Source organism: Mytilus californianus, unplaced genomic scaffold, assembly GCF_021869535.1.
Source record: "Mytilus californianus isolate M0D057914Y unplaced genomic scaffold, xbMytCali1.0.p SCAF_20, whole genome shotgun sequence".
Classification (NCBI taxonomy): Eukaryota; Metazoa; Mollusca; class Bivalvia; order Mytilida; family Mytilidae; genus Mytilus; species Mytilus californianus.
In genome coordinates, this window is record NW_026262669.1 from 11,203,251 (window position 1) to 11,225,012 (window position 21,762).

The 21,762-nt window shown below is 31.7% G+C and overlaps 1 protein-coding gene across 1 annotated transcript; it reads left to right on the forward strand.

Annotated features, from left to right (window-relative positions):
• The first annotated feature begins 275 nt into the window (after positions 1-275).
• LOC127731833 (uncharacterized) lies at positions 276-16,279 on the forward strand. Its single transcript, XM_052240673.1, has 5 exons — positions 276-318; positions 2,664-2,912; positions 9,821-10,126; positions 13,010-13,342; positions 16,254-16,279. Exons 1-5 carry the CDS (start codon positions 276-278, stop codon positions 16,277-16,279), a joined length of 957 nt encoding a protein of 318 aa, XP_052096633.1.
• Positions 16,280-21,762: the final 5,483 nt, after the last annotated feature.

Sequence of the window (21,762 nt, forward strand, 5' to 3'; positions counted from 1 at the left end):
AGCACTAAATCCCTCCAATGATTGCAAATGACATAATATGCGCAAATGCTTTCAACATTCACTATTTGGTGAATGATTATCATTATAATCCCTTACTGAAACTTTCTTTCTGGGGCCTCACTAGTGTCGTGTCATTCTTTCAGTGTAAAAGGCAAACCTTTTATAAAAAAATAAACATAAATAACTTATACCTGGTGAGAAATTCAGGCTCCTTGTTAACCGTTTTATTTGCAGTTTATTACTAGTTGATGTCATATTTTATGTTACAGTCTGTCATGAAAGACCAGGAATTGAGAAATCTGACACAAGTAATCACAGGTTAGATTTGTATAGGATAAACATGATACGTGTGGTATACATCCAAGATAAACCCCAATGAAGCAAAATATAAAAGAGTTCTAGAGGTCGAAAACTAACTAACAATGATTTCGTAGAAAACGAAAAACGAACAAAAGACAACAAAAAACGAACACAAAACACAACATAGAAAGCTAACGACTGCCTATGAATGAAAATAAAACTCTATCGAAGATCTACATTAGCACCAAATTTCTAAAATTAATGCAAACTTACAATATAACTTCAGACATCCATTGGTAAGCATTCAATAACTGGTTTTCAATATTACGATGTTGCTTTAAACTGTATAACGAATTTTCGTTTTGTCCTTGCAGTCACTTCATGTTTGTAGAAACGTATAAATTTAATGATCATTTTCTTTGTTGCATTAGCCTTAATTCTGTTTTAAAGAATGATTCGATGTTTGGTTTAATGTTGAGTTGTGTCATGGAGTTTTAACAAATTACTTACTATGTATAAGTGAAAAGAATAATTTCAAACATAAACTAGAAAAACTAGTTTGAAGCAAATTTTGTAACCCACAGAAGACTATGAACCTTTTTCTTGTAACTTGTCACTTTTTAGATGAGTTATGGGGGGAAATATATAGGTTATTTGAAAAAGCTAAGATCGGTAGACATATATTTACTTTAAAGAATTTAATCTGGGGTTATAAAATTGATGATGAACATTATTATGAAATAAACGTTTTACTTACAATTATTGCGTTTACTATACAAAAAAATCACTATTTGTCAAAATACAGAACAACGTATCTCAATCTGTATTATGTTTTTAAGTCAGAATTTGAAAATGGATTATTATTAAAAACAAAAATTAATAGTAAAGGAAAACAGATACTAGAAAAGATTTATTATTATATTTGAACATTATTATTGTGTCATTGTCAATATTGTTATTTTATTATATACTTTACAGAGCTCTGGGTATTTTACCTGTTAGATAGATGATTATTTCAAACTACAATTTCAATGAGTTTTGAAAGTACCTCTTAATTTGTCCCACATTGATATTCTTTAATTATAGATTATACGGAAGATTACAAATCATGTTTACTGTATGAGACCAACATTTTACGTATACACACCTTCTTTGGTTTATACATTTATATATTTGGCAAAATACTTAGTGAAAGTAATTAATCCACATAAAAAAACTGAAAATAGCGTTATAGCCAGACGATAGAGAAACATTTTAAACCACAAACCAAATTCCGAAAATGCTACTATAACCCGTTATTCTTTTTTACTCTCAACATCTTTCAGATAGTTAACAATGATATATATATTTAGGGATACTGTTATTGAAATAAAAACTCATATTTAGAGTTATTATATCAAAATAATAAAGAAATAATGTATTAATGATAAATAATGTTTTAATGATAAATAATGTATTAATGATAAATATTGTATTAATGATAATTTATATAGATATACTAACAGAATTATAAATATATATCTGAAGATACCCTGGTTTTAGGTAATAATATACAGGGATCTTCACTGAAATAGCTGTACCAGTGAAGAAATCTGTTAACAGCATGTGCATTATCGTTGTTGAATAAAATTTAAAAAAAAGAGTTGTGCCATGGCAGCAATTTCAAGATCACTCCTTGTTTAATAATACTTTGATTTTTATAATTCCAATTGAGGAAGCAACATTTTCTTTCGAATTTGTAAGATTATGTATGAAGAAATGATTTAATATATCGTTTCGAATTGTATAATATTAAGGTGTTCAATGTAACAATTTTGAAATCTTTTGGGCAGCCACTCATTGTTAAACAACATGCTGAATAGTTTCAATAACTCATTATATATTTGTTGGGACACAAATGTTCTTAAGGTTTGCGTAAGGGAATGATAAGATAGTTGATGTAATTTTATGATGTACACTAAAGGTAGATACAAAAAATGTAGTAACACAAAACCGAACTCGAATGTAAATTAAAAAAAGGTAGTCCTGAAAAGCAGACAAAAAGCAAAACGCTTTACTATATCCATAAACGGAAAATTGGAAATCAAATGCCATATTTTTGACTAGGTATATGCATTATCAATAGAAAATGGTTTTTTAGTCTGTTAAGATATTCTTAACTGTGACTTATCTAACGATACTATGAATTCTTATTATAAGAATCGAGTACAACAGTCGGTTTCAATGTCTAATATTGAAAGTGTATGCGTTGCAGGACATCACGTGCAACTTCTTTTTCATACTGCTATCTCTTTTTGGCAGAATAATAATATAAATTGATGTCTAAATTTTGTTTTTTATAATAATTTTGTTTTAACATACAGGCCCCACAGATGAAATACAGATATTTTCTGATAAAGAATTTAAAGATCTATTAAAGAGTGGGGCCTACAAATGTTATTGGAACAGAATTTTCCTGACTGGTCCATTCGGGGTTGGAAAGACAGCTCTAGCTAAGATTTTAGTGGGAGAGGAAGTTCCAGAACAACGTGAATCTACGGATGGTATTTGGATTTACATAGGAAGGGCCGGTATGGACATTCAGGAACGTAGATGGATTTTCTTAAAGAAAGGTATGCCTTATTAAACCAAACGAAGACTGGTAATTGGGAAGTTAAATGAAACTAGGAGTTGTGTGTTCCGAGAGAGCTAGAGTTCGATTCTTAATTAATGTTAGAATTGTTTTCAGAATTAAGGTCAAAATTCGAATCATAGTTGGAGTTTCAGTTGCCTTCATTTCGAGTTAAACCTTGAGGAAAAAATTTTATGAGAAGTACATATTTTTGTTTATTTTATTAGAGATACGACTGATATTGTTTTTAATATAATCGTTTAGGAAGTAGGCAAAATCTTTTTGTGCCATTTTAATTAACTATTCAAAATTACCACCAAAGTGTTATCAAATTGTAGCCTTTTGGAAATGCATATCAGAGAGTGCAATTCATTGGAATGATAATGGCAATATTTTGTCTCTTTTCCCTCTGAAATCAATATTCTCCAGAAGATTCTTGAATCTGTTGTGACGATAATCTTCTTTACTGACACCAGGATACTCATCATTCGTGCAAACTGCATATGTCACAACTCTGGATTTTAAGATGGCACAGTACTTAGAATTAAAGGCGTATTAAAACCATTTCAGATGTTCAAATGACTTGCACAGAGTGTCAAACTTTTTTCACATCGTAGCTACATTAAGGACGCAATTTTGTAAAAATGACGAAAAAAGGGGGGTAGAAACGGAATTGTCAGCTCTGGCTTAATGTGAAATAATTCATAGTCGTACATGGGCAATAACGAAAGGTCGTCTGATTTCTCATCACTGAACATAAAAATATGACCGTGACCCTCACTCTGTCACGTGACATGCCATTTTCATAAGTTAAAACTGTCGCTTGTATTTGGCTCGAGCACAAGTTTTTTCCCTTCACCATTCTCTGCCAAATTTTAACAGTAGGTTAAGCAACCACCAAGGTCGCTTAAAAGTGCTGGGGGTTAGAATAATTTTTTTAAATTGTTTATTTTTAATGAATTTTACATCTCTGAAGGTCAAATTCCGTGATTTTGCCAACTTTGCTTACCTCGTATGACTCTCAGAAATACAATTGGTGAAACCCCCAGCAAGATTCAGAATTGTATTTTAATGCAAAACATAATTTTCTTCAGTTGGTGGCATTTGTTTGAGATGAAAAGGTTGTGCTTGGCCAAAAAATAAAAATTTAAACGAAAATTCTATTGTCGGCGATGTTTTAAATCGCAACAAAGATCGCGATTTACTTGGTACCGGGGAAAGTGAGGATTGTTTCCGCGTGTAACGAGAGATAAAATAATATTTCTTTTAACATAAAAGCCGGTGTGTTTAACATTCATAAGAATATTTCAACTTTGTGTGAGTGGATATAAGTACTTCCAAATATATACGATGTGTCCATTTTTATTTGAGGTACATTTACTACAATAAAGAGTTTTATGGTTATGAAAAGTCCAGTAGAGCTACTTTACCTTTTTCAGAGACATTAATATGTCTCTGCTTTTTGTAGTTGCCAGTTGGACCAAGTTATAGTAATTGAATCGTTTCAATTATCTCATATGTGCAGAACACTTAAATAATGGAAGATAAACTATAAAAGATATTGATTATTAAAGAACTTTAAAGCTTTCAATCCATCTGCAATGATGTTAAATACAAGTGTGATCAAGTGTGTCAATATGTGACTTTCCATTTCAAAAGGACCTATAATCTTTTAACTTAACCAGAGACATAAAAGTATATGTCTCTGATTTTACTATAAAATTATGCAAGTGTAATATTTCAACAGAAATTAAGGAAAAACTCTACATTTTGTAATGAACTTAGAAAAAGAAAGATTTTACTTTTACAAACGTATGAGTTTTCAGCCTGTAATAATACATCTTGAATTAAAAAAAATAGTGCAATAGTTTTAAGGCCAAATATGGGACAGTGTCATGTTAGCAATAACAAAATCCCAAAATTTCAGCAGTGATTTTCCTTTTTTTGCAATCCCATTTATACCAGTAATCAGTGATATGCAAGAATAAACGAATGCATTATTTTTCTGAAATTACAGAAAATTCTATTTGTCAAATTGTGACCGCATAATCAACCATTTACACATTTGCAACATAAAAATACTAAAAGAAATATAGAAATAAATATATCTTTAACATCTCCTTAATGTTATGGAAGGAATTTTGCATACATTAATTGTATATTTGCATATTAATCTCGTGTAAAGATCAGTTCGCGTTCCAAGAATTTATACAATTTTTTTATGAAATAATATTTTTACAAAATTATACCAAAGCATGAATTCAACCATCTTCTAAATCATTATTTATCTTTGATATCTTGGTATAGCTGATTAAAGCAATATTTTTTCTAAGTTTGGAAATAAAAAAAATATCTTTTTTTTTGCATGCATTTTTTTCAATGAATTTTAGCAAACATGGTCCTATAATTTGGTTTTTCAGCAATATGATATGAGCTAACAAGTATCTTAATACAACATTTATCATGAACATATACAAAATAATTGTACAAATATATAATTCAACGTTTGTTACCCTTACTCTCAAAATGTAAACAGCGTGAGCCACCTAGGAAATATTGTGTTTTGCCCTATTAACGAACGGTCCATAATTTATTATTGTCAGCAATGAATTATTCATTCCTCACACGTCATAACTTCTTCAGTTTAATTTTAATTTTGAACATAACTGGTCCGTTGTACAATGTAACATGCTTTCTACGATTAAATAAATATAAATGCAATATACAACTGGCTATAGTGAATGAAAAACTGACAGAGTAAACCTGGTATTTCTTATGTCATTCTTCATATTATCTTTTAGCATTTTCTACTATTCAAACAGCATTCAAACAAGCATTCTGAGAGTATTGCATGGCAATATATAATCGCCTACCAAATAAAAATGCATTGTGCTGGACCAAAATGCTAACTTATCTATAACTTGTCATGGTGTCAACTATCCAAGAAATGTCAAATCAATATCTTCAAGAATGACGAAAAAAGTGCGGAGAACTGATTCTTTGTATGAATTTTTTTAAGTCTGAAGACTACAACTTTGCAATATTATCATATGAACAAAACAAACAGACAGACTGAGTGTAAATTTATAGTCCCTTCGACTATGTCAGTAGGGGACTAATAATTATATGAAGTCAACATTGAACATTACCTAGTATCTTAAAATATAAACATTTCAAAACAATGTCTAGCTGATGCTCTTTCTGCCCTTTACAGTTTCATTTAATGCATACAGAGACTACGGATACATCATGAACCCTCATACTTTACTTATATCATGTACATTGTACCTTTGTATTCACAGTTCATGCCGTATCATTGACATCAAAGAGTATCTTGAAAAAAAAATTCCGCTTACACAACTTCTTTTATCTTAGTTAAAAAAATTACACATTCTATCTACACTGGTCTAAGGAATAATTTTCTAAGTATCATCTGTTTAATTGTCTTATTAAAAATACAATTTAAAGCTCAACAGTACCAGTTATTTTTTGTTGTTGGGTTTCTGTATGATTTAAAAATGAGATGTGGTATGATTGCCAATGATCGAACTATCCACCACATGACCAGACTCAAAATAAAGTGGCAATAAGCAATTATAGGACTTCATACAGTCTTAAATAAGTGTTGATAACATAAGTTAAACAGTCAATTCCAGATAGTAAAACTTACAAGTACATGGTCAGTATGGACTTCTTTTACATCAGCAATTGAAATAGGCAATGACCCCAGGAACTCATCATTTCAGTTTCATGTTTTTCTTTTCTTGAAAGCTTCATCTTCTTTCTGCCATGTTCTTAATGCTGAGATATTTTACCTACCCAGCAACTGTGAAGTGCTACAATTTTAATGTAAATAGCACATAAACAGTTACCAGCCAGATTTTCTAGGAAGCTATGTAAAAATATAAATAGCAAGTTTACATCAATAAATGCCATTAAATTACAAACCTAAATAACATAATGAATATAAACAAAAGTGAACAAACTTTAATATCTTGCTTAAATAACAAGGACATTTTAGTAAGTTGGTAGTCAACCAGAATCGGCTTAAAATATATTATATATACAAAATGTACATGCATATACATGTTTCATATTGGTACAAATGTACGTACTTGTATGTATTAAACTCAAAGCTGACATGTCCACATAGTTAGCTAACCTAGCTTACTTGTGAATTTTAATATTTATTTCTCACGTGCCTTCCTTTCTGTTATGCAATTTATGGACGTAGTAAAATTGTACCCAGTTATAGTGAAAGGACTGGAGCTCTCATTCTAATAGTGACATATCATGACATGAAAATCAGATATATGTCCATAGAGTTATTTTGACTTAGATGACAGGGAAATGTTTATGTATATATCTGGCACATGCCTTCTTTTCTTGTAAAATATGTCCCTATGTATATGTATGTTTTCGAAAATTTATCCGGGATGAAATGACTCGCATTCAAATAGTCAACACATATGAAAAGCAAATATGTCCATAGGGTATCATATGATAAATATTATTCAAACTGATTATATAAAGAGTGTTAAGGAATCTGTCTAGTAGCATGCATCTAAAATATTATTATCATTATTTGAACTATGGTATCGGTGTAACGTGTCAACAAGGCCGACCACAGGCACAGTGTGTTTATATATCGAAGGAAAGTGTCACGTCATTTAGTAAAAATAAACATGTATCTCAAATAATATTATTATTATTTGGACGACAGAACAGATGCAACATGTTAACTAAGGTGACAAGGTAGAGTTTACAAATCTGTTGTAGATAAAGTCCAAGTAAAATATTACATATACGGTACAGGTGTAACATGTTAACAACGCTGACTACAGAGTGTTTACAAATCTGTTGAAGAAAAAATTACATGTACATGTATCTCAAATATCATTATTATTCAGGGCTACCGTACAGGTTTAAAATATATGTTAACTAAACTAATCATGGAGTCTTTACAAATCGGTTGTAGGTAAGCGCCAAAGTGAAAATAACAAGTATCTCAATTTGACAAATATTATCAATATTGAGCTAAGGTACAGGTGATTACGTTTTCTGATAACTTTTGGGAGAAGCTTCAAGTTAATTGCTGCATAACTACATGTATCTAGTGCAAATAATTATGACGTCTTAAAAGGCTATTTTATTTTTTGCTTTCACGCGCTGCAACAACTCTGATCTATATTTATCACTTTCCCTGCTTGAAGACAATGAACATGAAGGAGGATAATTTCCCCATCTTGTAACAAATGTATCCCTGATTTTTGTGCCTATATGCATTTGTAAAGAAAATGCGACCCAAATACAAAATTAAATCAACTCAAATGTGAAAATAATAGAATTATCAGTGCAAATAACTTCTTTTTAACCGAAAGAATGCATAAATAAGGCTAGTAGATACCCGACACTGTCGGAGGCACAACAATGTCAACATCATCAGGTGGAGGCCTGAATTTTGCAAACTACTCCGCTTATACGTACCGTTTGCATTTCTTGTGACGTTGTGAGGTTAATTCTTACTAAAGGTAGCAATACACAGTTAGGAGAAAAACTTAAAATTATCACTCATAGTTTTTAACCACTCTCTTTTCCTTGCTTTCTAACAAATAAGGCTCTATGTTTATATATATGGAATCAGCATCTTCCATAGATTTGATTTCCTATAGTTATAATGGTGAAATATAATCTCTTTTTGGTGTAACCATGGCAACAATCTGCATTTATTTGGTACAAAATATTGCAAAAAGGAGGATGAAAATGTCCCCAAAGTCCCCACAATTTGGTCCAAAGGAGAATTTCAATCCATTAAAGTGATACCTTTCCTGAAACCATAGATATTTATCTATCAAGAGGTCCAAAACAAATTATGCATTTCTGCTCATTTTTCCATAAAATTGAATTGAAAAGTTCGAGGTTCAAATCTATGTTGAAAAATACTACAATAATTTCTGGACCTATGGGCGGTACGGATGTGAAAATACGGACTGTCAAACAGAAAAATGGCATATAAAACATGCAAAAACAATCTTGATGTTCATATAAACCCACTGGAAGGCTATATTATTCTTCAGCTATCTAAAAATCAATTTTATTCTACAAAAACTTTCATATTTAAAAAAATTCACCATGACCAAAATGCGAAACTAAACTTCTAACTGTGTATTGCTACCAAATATCTAGCTAGATTAACAAAAATTCCACTTTTCTGTCCATATTTCCTCATTTTTCGTCACCTTACAGGTGCTCGAGAAAAATATTGATGCAAGCTCCTAATTGAAGCAGGTAGTTTCTGATTGGCTTAAAATTCGTAGAAGGCGGGGCTTAATACTTTATAGAAAATCGTCTAACTCACATAAATTCTACATCAATGTTTACTATTTTTCGATAATTACCCTGATTTGGACCATTCCGCACCCTAAGGCAATGATTGCTGTAACGTTGTTTCATCACGAGATGGTGAACTGGACATTCTTCATCTCGATCATGGCGTCGCGGGTACAAGACGCATGAATATTTATTGAGATTGAACAGATTTATCTGCCCTTGTCGAAAGTAGTGTAAAAACGGCCTTAATGTAGATGCGATGTATGATGTTCTTAATTGAGGAAAAAATGAATGAATGAATGCATATACATCATATGTGAATCAAAATTTGAAAAGCATTTATAATGTGAAAGAAAATGTCAAACAATCTATTCAAACGACTGTCAGACTAGTTTACATGCCACACTCCCTTCACCTATTTAGACCGTTTTTTAGACCATATTTCGTGAAAGTAAAATTTCTTACCTTGTGTGTACACGCCGAAACACTTCATGTAAAAATGTGATCATTATTTTTATCTATAAATTGATTTGTGATTAAATTTATGTTTTTTATAATTTTGACAATATATCATATTAGGGACTATCTTAAACGCCACTGTACAGAGCTACCTGAGGAGTACAGAAATAACGAATCTAGGTACTGTTACATTTAGCGAGGAAATGATAGATTCAGTTGCTGAAAATTCTGGTGAGGAAACTAAAGATCTCGCTGCTTTAACTACCGATGATGAAATCACAGATCTAGGTGCTGGTAAATCTATTGAAGAAATGACAGATCCAGGTGGAGCTGAATCTAGTAAAAGTATTCCACAAGAAGATAAAAAGAAGTCAAAGCTCAAATCTTTCCTTAGTCTCCCAAAATTTATACAGAAAGCATTTAAAGGTATTTTAAATTATTATTATGTGTGAATGTGTACAATAATTATATGCATTTAAAAAACACACATGTAATGATTTTCATTGAAGCAGGTGTCTTCGGTTGTGTGTGTCTCAGCATACAAAATCGACAGAAATACCAAAGGGACAATCAAAAATTCCAGTCGAACTAAACGACAAACAGCAAACATATTCAGCAGAACATACCCCCGGAATATGTATTGCTGTCGCTGCCTCACACAACACAGTGTAAACGGGCCCTTGCTGATATTTCAGTTTTTTTATTTCTATTTATATATCTAATTGGGGCGTTTTTTTAAATGTTAGTGTTCAAAAAGGAATTGTAACGATTGTAACGGATATAGTTATACCCAGATTTATATTGAAAAACATTTACTCGAATAGATATATTCCCCTTCGATACGATTGTGTGGTACGAAAGTACACAGAATACAAATATAATAAAAAAACAAAACTAAACTATGAAATTAGGATTTGATCCTCCCCTAAATCCAAATATCATTTATTTGTTTATGAAACAAAGGTAAAGTATATTTTTCAATATATCTATAAGTTTAGAATGATTAATATTTGTAGTAATAGAAGAACAAGTCAAATATGTGTCTTGATAGCTCTATTAAGCTTTTATTTTTCCTAGTTGTTATTGGCTTTGAACTAGCTGTCAGTAACTGCGAGTACTCTCAGATCTGTATTAAGTGTCGTTTTGTTGTTGGGATGTATTAGTTCCCGTCCACGTCCACTCTGTGGTGTTGATAGATGTATTATATTTGTTTCCATTTGATGAGTTAAACCTTTTTTAAACTGATTTTTATAGTTTGTTCTTATGTTGTACTGTTGCACCACTGGCCAAGGCTAGGAAGAGGGTTTGCGCCTTCAAACGAGTGTAACCGCGCCACATTCTGTATGTGCCTGTACCCAATCAGGAGCCTGTAATTCAGTGATTGTCATTTGTTGCTGTATAACATATTCGTTTTTTCGTTCATATATTAGGCTGTTAGTTTTCTTGTTTGACATTTGGCATTTCGGGGCCTTTTATAGTTGACTATGCCGTAGGGGCTTTGCTCATTGTTGAAGGCAGTACGGTGAACTATAATCGTTAATTTTCGTGTCATTTGGTTTCCTGTGGAGAGCTGTCTCATTGGCAATCAACCCATCTTCTATTTTTTATATTTAACTTTCACATTGTGTTGTGTTCAATGAAAACTAGATGCATGTTGATTTGTATGGTGTTAATCGGTAATGTGACTTAAATTGTCAAAAATTAAGTAATCTTCAGTTTATGATTAGAAAGTAAGCGTCATTCAATGCAGTCCATTATTCTTCATTGAAACATGACAAAGACATGTAATGATGTTGTAGCGGTATATATGGATCATTTCTGTCATCTTGTGACGTCTTGTCGTCGTTTTCGTTGTCGTCAATGTTTATGCTGTCACCTTCGTAGTCGATGTCAAACTTTGTGTCAATCATCAACTTCTTAAAACGGCATGACAGAATTCAATCAAACTTTCAAATATTCTTCTAGAGGACAGCTGTGCACTTTTATATATGCTAAGATGTTATATTTTGGGTTTCGCTTACAATGCTAGTAACATTGAGTTTGCCATTTCTTCTAATGTTTGAAAGCGACGCATGTCTTCTTGGAAAACTTGCAAAAGTGTTTTTTATAGTTATTACATAAACAATATTCGTACAGTGTAGGAAAATGTAAAATCTATTTGACGAGCTCTTATAAACAGAGAGGAAAGTGAGGTTTGCCGAGCTTTTCTTCTGTTTCGAAGAGAGTACAAATACATTTTTTTATTTGTTTACAGTGTACGAATATTGTTTAATCTTGCAATTAAACATTGAGCTTAAACGTACATTTTTTTCCTATCCTAATCGCTATTGAATGAAATCGACATGCCTAAATGCGGACTGCATTGAGGACCCCCAAATTGAACTCTTATATAAAAGGTAATTTGAGCATAACCTTTCACTTGCAACTGAATCAGGATACCAGAAGACAATAATGTCTTGTATACGTTTATCGTTCATTTGTTTACTGCTACCCTGCATTTGTATAGTAGAAAGGTCGATTGCAGGATAAAAAGTTATACAGAACAATATTGATGCATTCCTATGAAAACAATATGAGTATCAGTGGACTAATGGCTGCTATTTTAGAAATCGTCGTATCTGAAATCTTATTAAGATTGTATAATGATTGATTGATGAATCACTGTTTGCTTAATGTCCAATGGCAAACATTTAATGCATGTTCGGGACGAGAACAAATTAACAATAAATGCAATAGGCAGGTTCTGCAAGGCGGAGGTAGACAAGGATGCAGGTGTAAACATTTGAAATGTCACTGAATGATTAAGATATGTTAGATAGTGACATATATTTTGCAGATCAACAGGCCAAATACCGGCCTCCCGGAGAGTTGTTGCAATGATCCTTTAAAGAGCACAAGGAGTGGCATTTTCGTTACATTATGCATTGGATTTAACAGCCGCATTCCAACCAGATATGGCTGCATATTTAAACATCTCGCACAGTCAAACTGATATTTCCCTTTCGCAAGGGTTCCACTTCCGGGTGCACTTGGGTTGTTCAGTGACATAGAGTATACATATGTTTCATTTTGAGATCAATAAAACGTTTATGCTTTGTGATTATTTATGTATAGTAACTGTCTGTTTAATAAATGTCAGTGACATTCAAAGCGGTCAAACACAAACTATTAACTTAGTAAAATGTTGGGTCATTAAAACATAAAACATTTCTATCTGAGCTATCATGTTTATCCATTTTTGTTGAAATTTGCATTTGGTTTAAATTACAACCTTCTAGAACAATAAAATTATAACACCTTGCTTTTCAGGTAAAAGTACCTCGAATAATAAAACCCTAGATGATGGAAGTGCAAGAATGGATGGAACTACGAGTGATGATAACGTGATTGCCATGGATATGTCAGAGGATGACATTTTCAGACTTCTCCGCTCTGAATGTACAAAAGGAAATTATGAAATGGTTATTGTACCGATAGATTTGTGGGATTTTGGAGGTCAAAAAATCTATCAAATGACTCACCAGCTATTCATAACTAGTAGAGGAACATTTCTTCTGATATTCAATGGCAGCAAGGATATTCACGAAGAAATACCAGACTATACAGAACTCCCTGGCTGTCAAGGGCAAAGAAATACAGCAGGTAAATAATATTTGTAAATTAGATAAATATATTGTCAATTTACTTACAAATAAATTAGTAAAATATATTGTCTATTTATATACAAATAAAATAAGTACGATATATTGTCATTTCTAATACAAATAAATAAGCAAAATATATTGTCCATTTACATACAAATACATATAAGGTTCATCGTCCATTTACATACAAATAAAAAGGTAAGATATATCGTCCTTTTATATACAAATAAATGAGTAAAATGTATTGTCCATTTACTTACCAACAAATAACTAAAATATATTTTCTATTAACTAACACACAAATAAGTAAAACATAAAGCCCATTTACTTACACATAAAGCAGTAAGATATATAGTCCATTTGCATACAAATTGACGAGTAAAATATATTGTCCATTTATATACAAAAAAGTAAGTAAAACGTATTGTCTATTTACATGCAAATAAAGCAGTAAAATATATTGTACTGATATTGACCGTTTATATACAAATGTATTAATAAAATCATGTGTCCAATTACAAAAAAAATAAACAAGTGGAATATAATGTACATTTACATATTAATTACATACAAATTAATAAGTAAGATGCGGTGTCAATTTATATAGAAATTAATAAGTTGAATAAAGTGATTATTTACTTACAGAAGAGTAAGAAAATAATATATTTTACATACTACTTAAATATTTCAAAGTTTTAGAAGACGCTTTAAATACAGATCACTAAACCAAGCTCTCGTTAAATATTAATAGACTAAACATAACAAATATGGTTCCTTGAAGAAGTAATGGCCCTCAATATGGAATTTTTCTTATTTTGTGTTTTGTATCTTGAAATCTACAAATATAAAACGAGTCTTTTTTTAGGCAAATGATAAATTGACAAGATCTACGATTGCAAATATGTAAACAATTACATACATTATCATAGGACATAATCGAAATAATTGCTCTTAAACTGCTATTTTCTCAGAATTCTGCATTTTGTTGCTGAAAAAGGAAGAGTGATAATCCAATCAATCTAAATGAAAAGAAGTATCTACAAGAAAATAAGTCAGCCAAAATTGTAGATCAACTTTTAGTTGAAATTATTGTTTGTTGATTGATTTTTTTACTGTCAAACCTTTGACAAAACTTGGATTGATGCTTTTATATCGGAAAACAGTATACTGAGCAAACATTTGACAATTTATCTTTTTCTTTTCTTCATTTTTAATTTAAAATGGACGATATTTTAGCAGTTAGTTTTAAAACTGGCTAAAGTAAAAGTATTTTATCCATCAATCACTTGTGAAACCACCCGGGATTTTAACGAATCTTAGAAAGAAGACTTTTCTTTATGACAATGCAGAATCGAGCTCAAACTTTTAAAAACATAATAATTTGACTTTGTTTTTTGTTGGGAGCAGAACCCTTTGCATATTTTGTTAATTCACTAGACATCCTTTTAATTAAGTTTTTGTTCCTTTGAATGGCGAATATGACCGTACTGTAGTTAACTGCCTTTCAACATTGTAAATTCTATAATCTATAAACAAACAAAGATGAAAAACAATTGAGGGAATCGAATGTCATTCAAACAGAGTGCGATCCGGTGGGTCGACATGGTAGGTTTTACTACTATCCACCAAACATAGTGAGATCGGGTAGGTCAACATGTTAAGGGTCCCCTGCTGTCCGTTCATTACCCGCTATACAATTCAACTTTCAATAAAAGTGTCACAATTTAGAAATCAACACAATCGGAATAATACAGATCTGACATCTTGGTATATGAATATTTTAGACCGCAAAAAAAACATGTCTTTTGTGATATGAAACACAGATACGTCGTATTAATCAACAATTTGTGACGGTAACCGTGTTGGTTTTGGCATTAGCGTCAACAGTTAATTAACATTTTCCATTAGGTCAGTTTAAAGGGAACCACTTATGATAAGTCAAATATATTTAGTATGTAGTTGAAATAGCATTGGCACATCTCATTGCGATGGAGATTATTTGGTTACGCACCCGTCCCTCGGTCACAGCCTATTGAACATGAAACTTTTGCTTAGTTTATTTGTTATCGTTTTTAATTGGATTAGTTTGAGGGGAACCACTGATGGTAAGTCAAATCATTTTTGGTATGAAGTTGTATGATAATTAGCACATTTTATTTACAGTGAAATTACATGGCCCCGCCTCCTGAGTCATTGTTCATTTATTTTGAATTTTTACGTCGTTAAAAGCTGTGATTATATCAGTTTTAAGGGAACGGCTTATGATAAGTCAATGATATTTGGTTTACAGTTGTATTAACGTTGGCCTATCTAATGTCCGTGGAGATGATTTAATCCTGGATCTTCAGTAATAATTCATTTATTATTGGTGTTTTGTTTGGTTAACATGTTAAAGTATTGCCATTTTGATATCAACATTTGTATTTTACTTTGAAAATTTCATACAGACGATACACATCTCTGTCTCTGTTATAATTGGATGTACATTTTATACTTTCATACATATTTATTTGCATATTCTTTGTTATAGTTTACCTGGAACATTGGGTTAATTCTGTCCTAACATATTGTAAGACATTGACAGAAAATGAAGAGTATCCAAAAATTAAATTTGTTGCGACCCACAAGGATCAAGTAAAAGTAAGTACTATCATGATTTCAGGAACTATGCACATGTAAATTATCTTAATCTGTATTCACTGTTCTCATGTATAACCTGCTGTATTAACAAAACAATTCCTTTTTGTTCAATCTATTTTTGCTACTTTTGCCTGTATCCTGTATTGGGCTATATATGAATGAATTTGAAATTGAAACCAAAGTTTGGACCCCCTAATGTACAAAACTGCAATAATACTAATAAAATAACTGATATAGCTGAATGATTTTTTTATCTTTGTATATTTTAGGGCGATGTAGAGGAACAGAGACATGAGTTGGAAGACGCAATCGGAAAACTCTTTGAACACCATGGAGGAAAACAGCATCTTCTATATCAACCACTTATCTTTATTGATGCAACAAACAGGGAAGACGAAGAAATAGACACATTAAAGAAACAGTTGGTGGAGATTGCATTAGACCATCCTCGCTGCGGAGAATTGATGCCAACAAAATGTGTTCCCCTTGAACTTCAATTGGCCAAAAAAGTGGAGTAAAAAACGAAAATACTATCAATTGATGAACTGAATGACATAAACAAGCAAAATGAACAATCGGCATTAACTCCTAATCAGCTGAAAAAGTTCATGAAGGTTAACCATGCCCTAGGAAAACTGATTTACTTTGACGAAGCTGGCCTGAAAGATAATGTTATAATAGATCCTGTGTTTTTGGTGGATGTGCTACGTTCCATTGTCACTGATGAACAGTTTTGGCCGGAACATCTCCATAACATATTAAGAGATCTTAAAGGAAGCGGGAAATTGATGAAAAAGGATTTATATGAAATATGGAAGCAAGACCGTTTTCGGGAGATATCACAACATAAAGATTATATGGTAGACATGTTAGTTCATTTAGACATAATTTGTAGACAAAAAGACGATGAAGATGGATCAGACTTTTTCTTGGTGCCATGCATGATTAGTACCAAAAGAGAAGAGAGCCAACAGATAGAGCTTGACAGAAGCATCCATCTAGCTTACAGGTTCAAGGAGGAAGTTGTTCCACCTGCCATTTTGTACAGGTTCATTGCCACTTTTATATCAATGTGGAAGTTACGGGTCAGTGCAAAATCCAGTCGTTTGATGCTCTTTACAGACAGTGCTGATGTTACAATTGACGGGGAACACGATATGAGATTTGACATTCGGGGAAACAGATTTATAGTTTCTCTTTCACACAAAGAAAACAAAATCTCCATTGTACCAACAATTGCATCTACAGCTCAGGAATGCCTTACGCATGCTATAAAAAGTATTTCCAATTTCTATTTCTCAGTTTCGAAGGATTCTGATTGTACTAGAGATTTGCCATTTACCATTCAATTTGGTATAGTTTGTGGGACAGAGCTTTGCTTCTTTAACCATACATTATCATCTAAAGAAGAATGGACATGCCCAGATCACAAAAGAAAGCACAAGACTAATGTAGTGTCAAAATGGTTTGCAGACAAGGTATATATTTTGTATTTGAATAAAAAAGATTTTGCTGTTTAATTGACCAGTCAGTTATATTTATGACCTATTATGGTCAATATATTCATTTAGCATAACCTTATTCAAACTAATGTTCGTAATGAACAAATGAGAAAGTATCATATAGAAATATTGCTTTTGAATATAGTTTTTCACAACACTTTAAAAACCATAAACTAGAGATCAGGCATACTATAAAGTACGGTTATAAAACTAATACAGGGGATGTGAATACTGAATGGCAAGCTAAACATACCCCGAGAAAACCAAATGTGGAACAGTTTAAAAGAGAAAACGAACGGTCAGATTTATACTACAACTATAAAAAAAAAAAACAATTATAGCAAATAGGTATAAACGACAATCAATTAATTACGGGCTCCTGGGTTAGGATAGGCTCATCTAATAATGTGAAAAGGTTGGGAAAGGTTTGAATCATCAGAACGGTACTGTGCACACACAATCAGATAACAAAAAGGGACCAAAGCTCAAATTACCGATCTTAGAGTAATCGTTATTACTGAATGCTGGTTCCGAACCCATTATCAACTTATTAATAAATCATGTTCTCCCAGACTATAAAATAAATCGATGAACCTCCATGAGTCTAAATATGAAACTGTCATAGACTAATTGTTGTTATAAGACTATTTCTACCTATCTTTCAGATACATACAGAGGATGACAGATGCCTTGAGGATTGTTCTGGTAAGAATGTTTTTAGTATCACCGATATTATGTTTGGTATTGCTACTATCGTTGTTATAGCATCCACAATAGAGTTTACAATAATTGTTTTTATTTTCTTCTCCTCAAATAAAAAGAATAATTGTCAAAACAATCAGATAGCTCTCTAACAAAATATAAGAATAAGGAAATTTGGTATGATTGACAATGAGACAACTATCCACCAAAGTTCAAATGAAATACATATAACCAATTATAGGCAACAGTACGAACTTCAACAATGAGAAAAACCGATACCGTATAGTCGGAAAATAATGGCCCGAACATGACAAATGTGAAATACTTCAATTGGGAAACTAACCGCCTAATCTATAATAAAAAAATTAACGAAAAACAATTTCTTGTATGTCAACTAAAATGTCAACCGAAATTGTTAAAAGGAACATAATGTTTTTGATATACATTAACAAAAGAGCAACCCATCAACTCATGTTAACTAATATAAATGAAAAGAAAAATATGACATCTGATATTCATAAATGTGAACGCAATCCTTTAACTAATGTCAAATGACACGAAGAAAGGAAGAATAATATATCTCTTGTACATTAATGAGTAAGCAATCAGCAACTTATGTCAACTGATATAGATAAAATGAAAATAAGATATTGATACACATCAATGTGAAAGCAACTCATTAACTCATGTCAATCATTATGGATAAAAACAAAATCAAAATATTCGATCTACATTAATGAAAAGGCAACCCATCAACTTATGTGAAGCGATATGGATAAGGGAAATTCATTTAGTGACATATATATCAGTGAGAATGTCAAATGTGAACACCTGTCAACCGATATAGATAAAAGAGATCAATATATTGGATATAAATCAACGAGAATATAACCCATCAACATATTTCAACTGAAATGAATTACATAGATTCATAGTTTGGAAAAACATCAATGAGACAGCAACCAATTAACACAGAACAACCGATTTGGACACAAAACCTGAGTATATTGTATATAAATCAACGTAAAGGTAACCCATCAACACATTATCACTACCATTATAAATGATAAGTGGTTCAAGGATTATCTCAAATGAGTGATGTCTTTCAAGCAAAATATGCTAATTATCATTTATATTTTCAATAATCAAAGTTAGAGTGAACGGAAAACGATTTTGGTTAACAAAAAAATCATTTTAATCATATAAGAACAATTACTTGCAATAACTCGGTTAATTTATTGCATTGCATTCACTCATGCACCAAAATCATGTGTAAATATAATACAACGTGATATTACAAAAATTATATGGAATGGTGGCATTCCTGAAGTTGAATTTGTGATATGTTTTCCGCAGTCATTCGTTATAATTTACTAAATCTCTTCCTCTAAAAATACTAGGCTAAATGAAACAGAGTTTACTTTGTTTTCTGTCGATCGATTTATTACTTTTGAACACAAGTATACTACTGTTGCCTTTATTTACTTACCCTTAATCATTATTTTGGCTTCTTGTCTAAAACATGCGATGAATGTCCCAGCCTACCAATCAACGTAGAAATCAATGCCTAAATTACTATCTTGAAAACTATTACAAATAGCAAACATTTTATAAGGGCAGACATGTACATAATGTCAATATCTACCTACCGTCTATCTAAAATAAATATGTCGGACGATTGATAATAGAAGTTATTGCCCCTTTATGACAATAGCTATTATCTTAAAAACTATAGCACACCGAGAGAAACTATCAATGGCAACACAGTTCAGCTAGACAATATCAACGTCAAATGTTTAACATTATTAGTTCACCTCTTATAAGAGTTATTACCCTCCAACGAGGATTTGCCCATTTTTGTGTTTTTTGTAGAGATTACAGTAGAAAGAGAAAAGTTTTGAATCTCAAAATGAATAAAGGCAACAGTAGTATACCGCTATTCGAAATTCATAAATCGATTGAGAAAAAAACAAATCCGGGTTACAAACTAAAACTGAGGGAACCACATCAAATATAAGAGGAAACCAACGACACAATAGAACCTCAACACTAAAATGCAACAAACACAGAAACGAACTATAATATAATAATGGCCATTTTCCTGACTTGGTACAGGACATTTTAAGAAAAAATGGTGGGTTGAACCTGGTTTTGTGGCTAGCCAAACCTCCCGCTTTTATGGCAATGTTAAATATAACATTATAATAACAAGATTACATGACAGGACTACAATACAAAAAAACGGGAGAACATACAGGACAGAGACACACACACATAATAGCTATCAAAAGGTACCAGGCTTATAATTTAATACGCCAGACGCGCGTTTCGTCTTCATAAGACCCATCAGTGACTCTCAGATCAAATAAGCCCGACAGCCAAAACAAGTACAAAGTTGAAGAGCATTGAGGACCAAAAGTTCAAAAAAATTGTGCCCAATACGGCTAAGGTTATATGCCTAGGATAAGAAAATCCTTAGTATTTAGAATAATTCATACTTTTGCAAACAGTAATAAAAAGGACTATATAATAGATATACATGTTAACACCGATGTGGTAACTAACTACAGATTAAAAACGAATACATAAAACAACCTAAATCAGCACATAAAAAATGAACTATTAAAAGGTAAAATAAAAAAGTAAACTGTCTGAATTCTACAGTCGACTCTTCATAGCAACAAGTTTTGACTATTGTTGTCTTTGTTGATGACATTTTCTTATAGATAGAAATCAACTTAAAACACTTCAAAAATCCAAAAAATGTTCAATTAGACAAGATCTGCAAACAAGATAACATAGCTTAAATCATCAATGATCAACTAGACAAGATCTACCAACTATATAACATAGCTGAAATCATCAATGATCAAATAGACACAATCTATAAACAAGATAGCATAGCTGAAATCACCAGTGTCCTTATTGAAGTTATTGTCCTTCAATAAAGATTTTTTAACATTTTGCAAAATTCATGAAAAGAAACGAAAGGGCAAAAAAAAAAATCAAATAGATAGAATTGTAAAAAGTTATTAGTGGTAATAAGTATAAGTGTATAAGTTTCATAACATTTGGTTGAGGCAAACTTAAGTTAGAGAACGGAAACGAAAAATACAGCAATTCTTCCATTGTGTATAGGGGCATAACTCTAAGACAGTAAAAGTGACTTCAGTATATTTCCTATCGGATTTTTTTTTTTGGTGGCAAATGTATGTAGAAGATAGGGTTAAACTTGAAAAAAGCAAATAAGATCAGCAAATTAAGATTTATAGATAAGTCAAGAAAGCGGAAAACACGCGTCGATTTGTTCTCAAAGTAGTTGGTGTTCTTGAATGGTTATGTTTGCCCATTTTTGTGTGTGATTTTGTGTAGACCTACGGAAATTATAATAGATAGACAAACACAACTAATCATTCTCATTCATCAAAAACAGTCAGCAAGAAAAATGTTGGCCATCAAAAGTTCCAATTAACGCAAAAATACTCTTATTGCATGCATTTGTAATCAATGTTATGAAAAATGTGTCAGGTGAGCGAACCTTGCTCCTTGTATTCAATAAGTAATGAATACATAT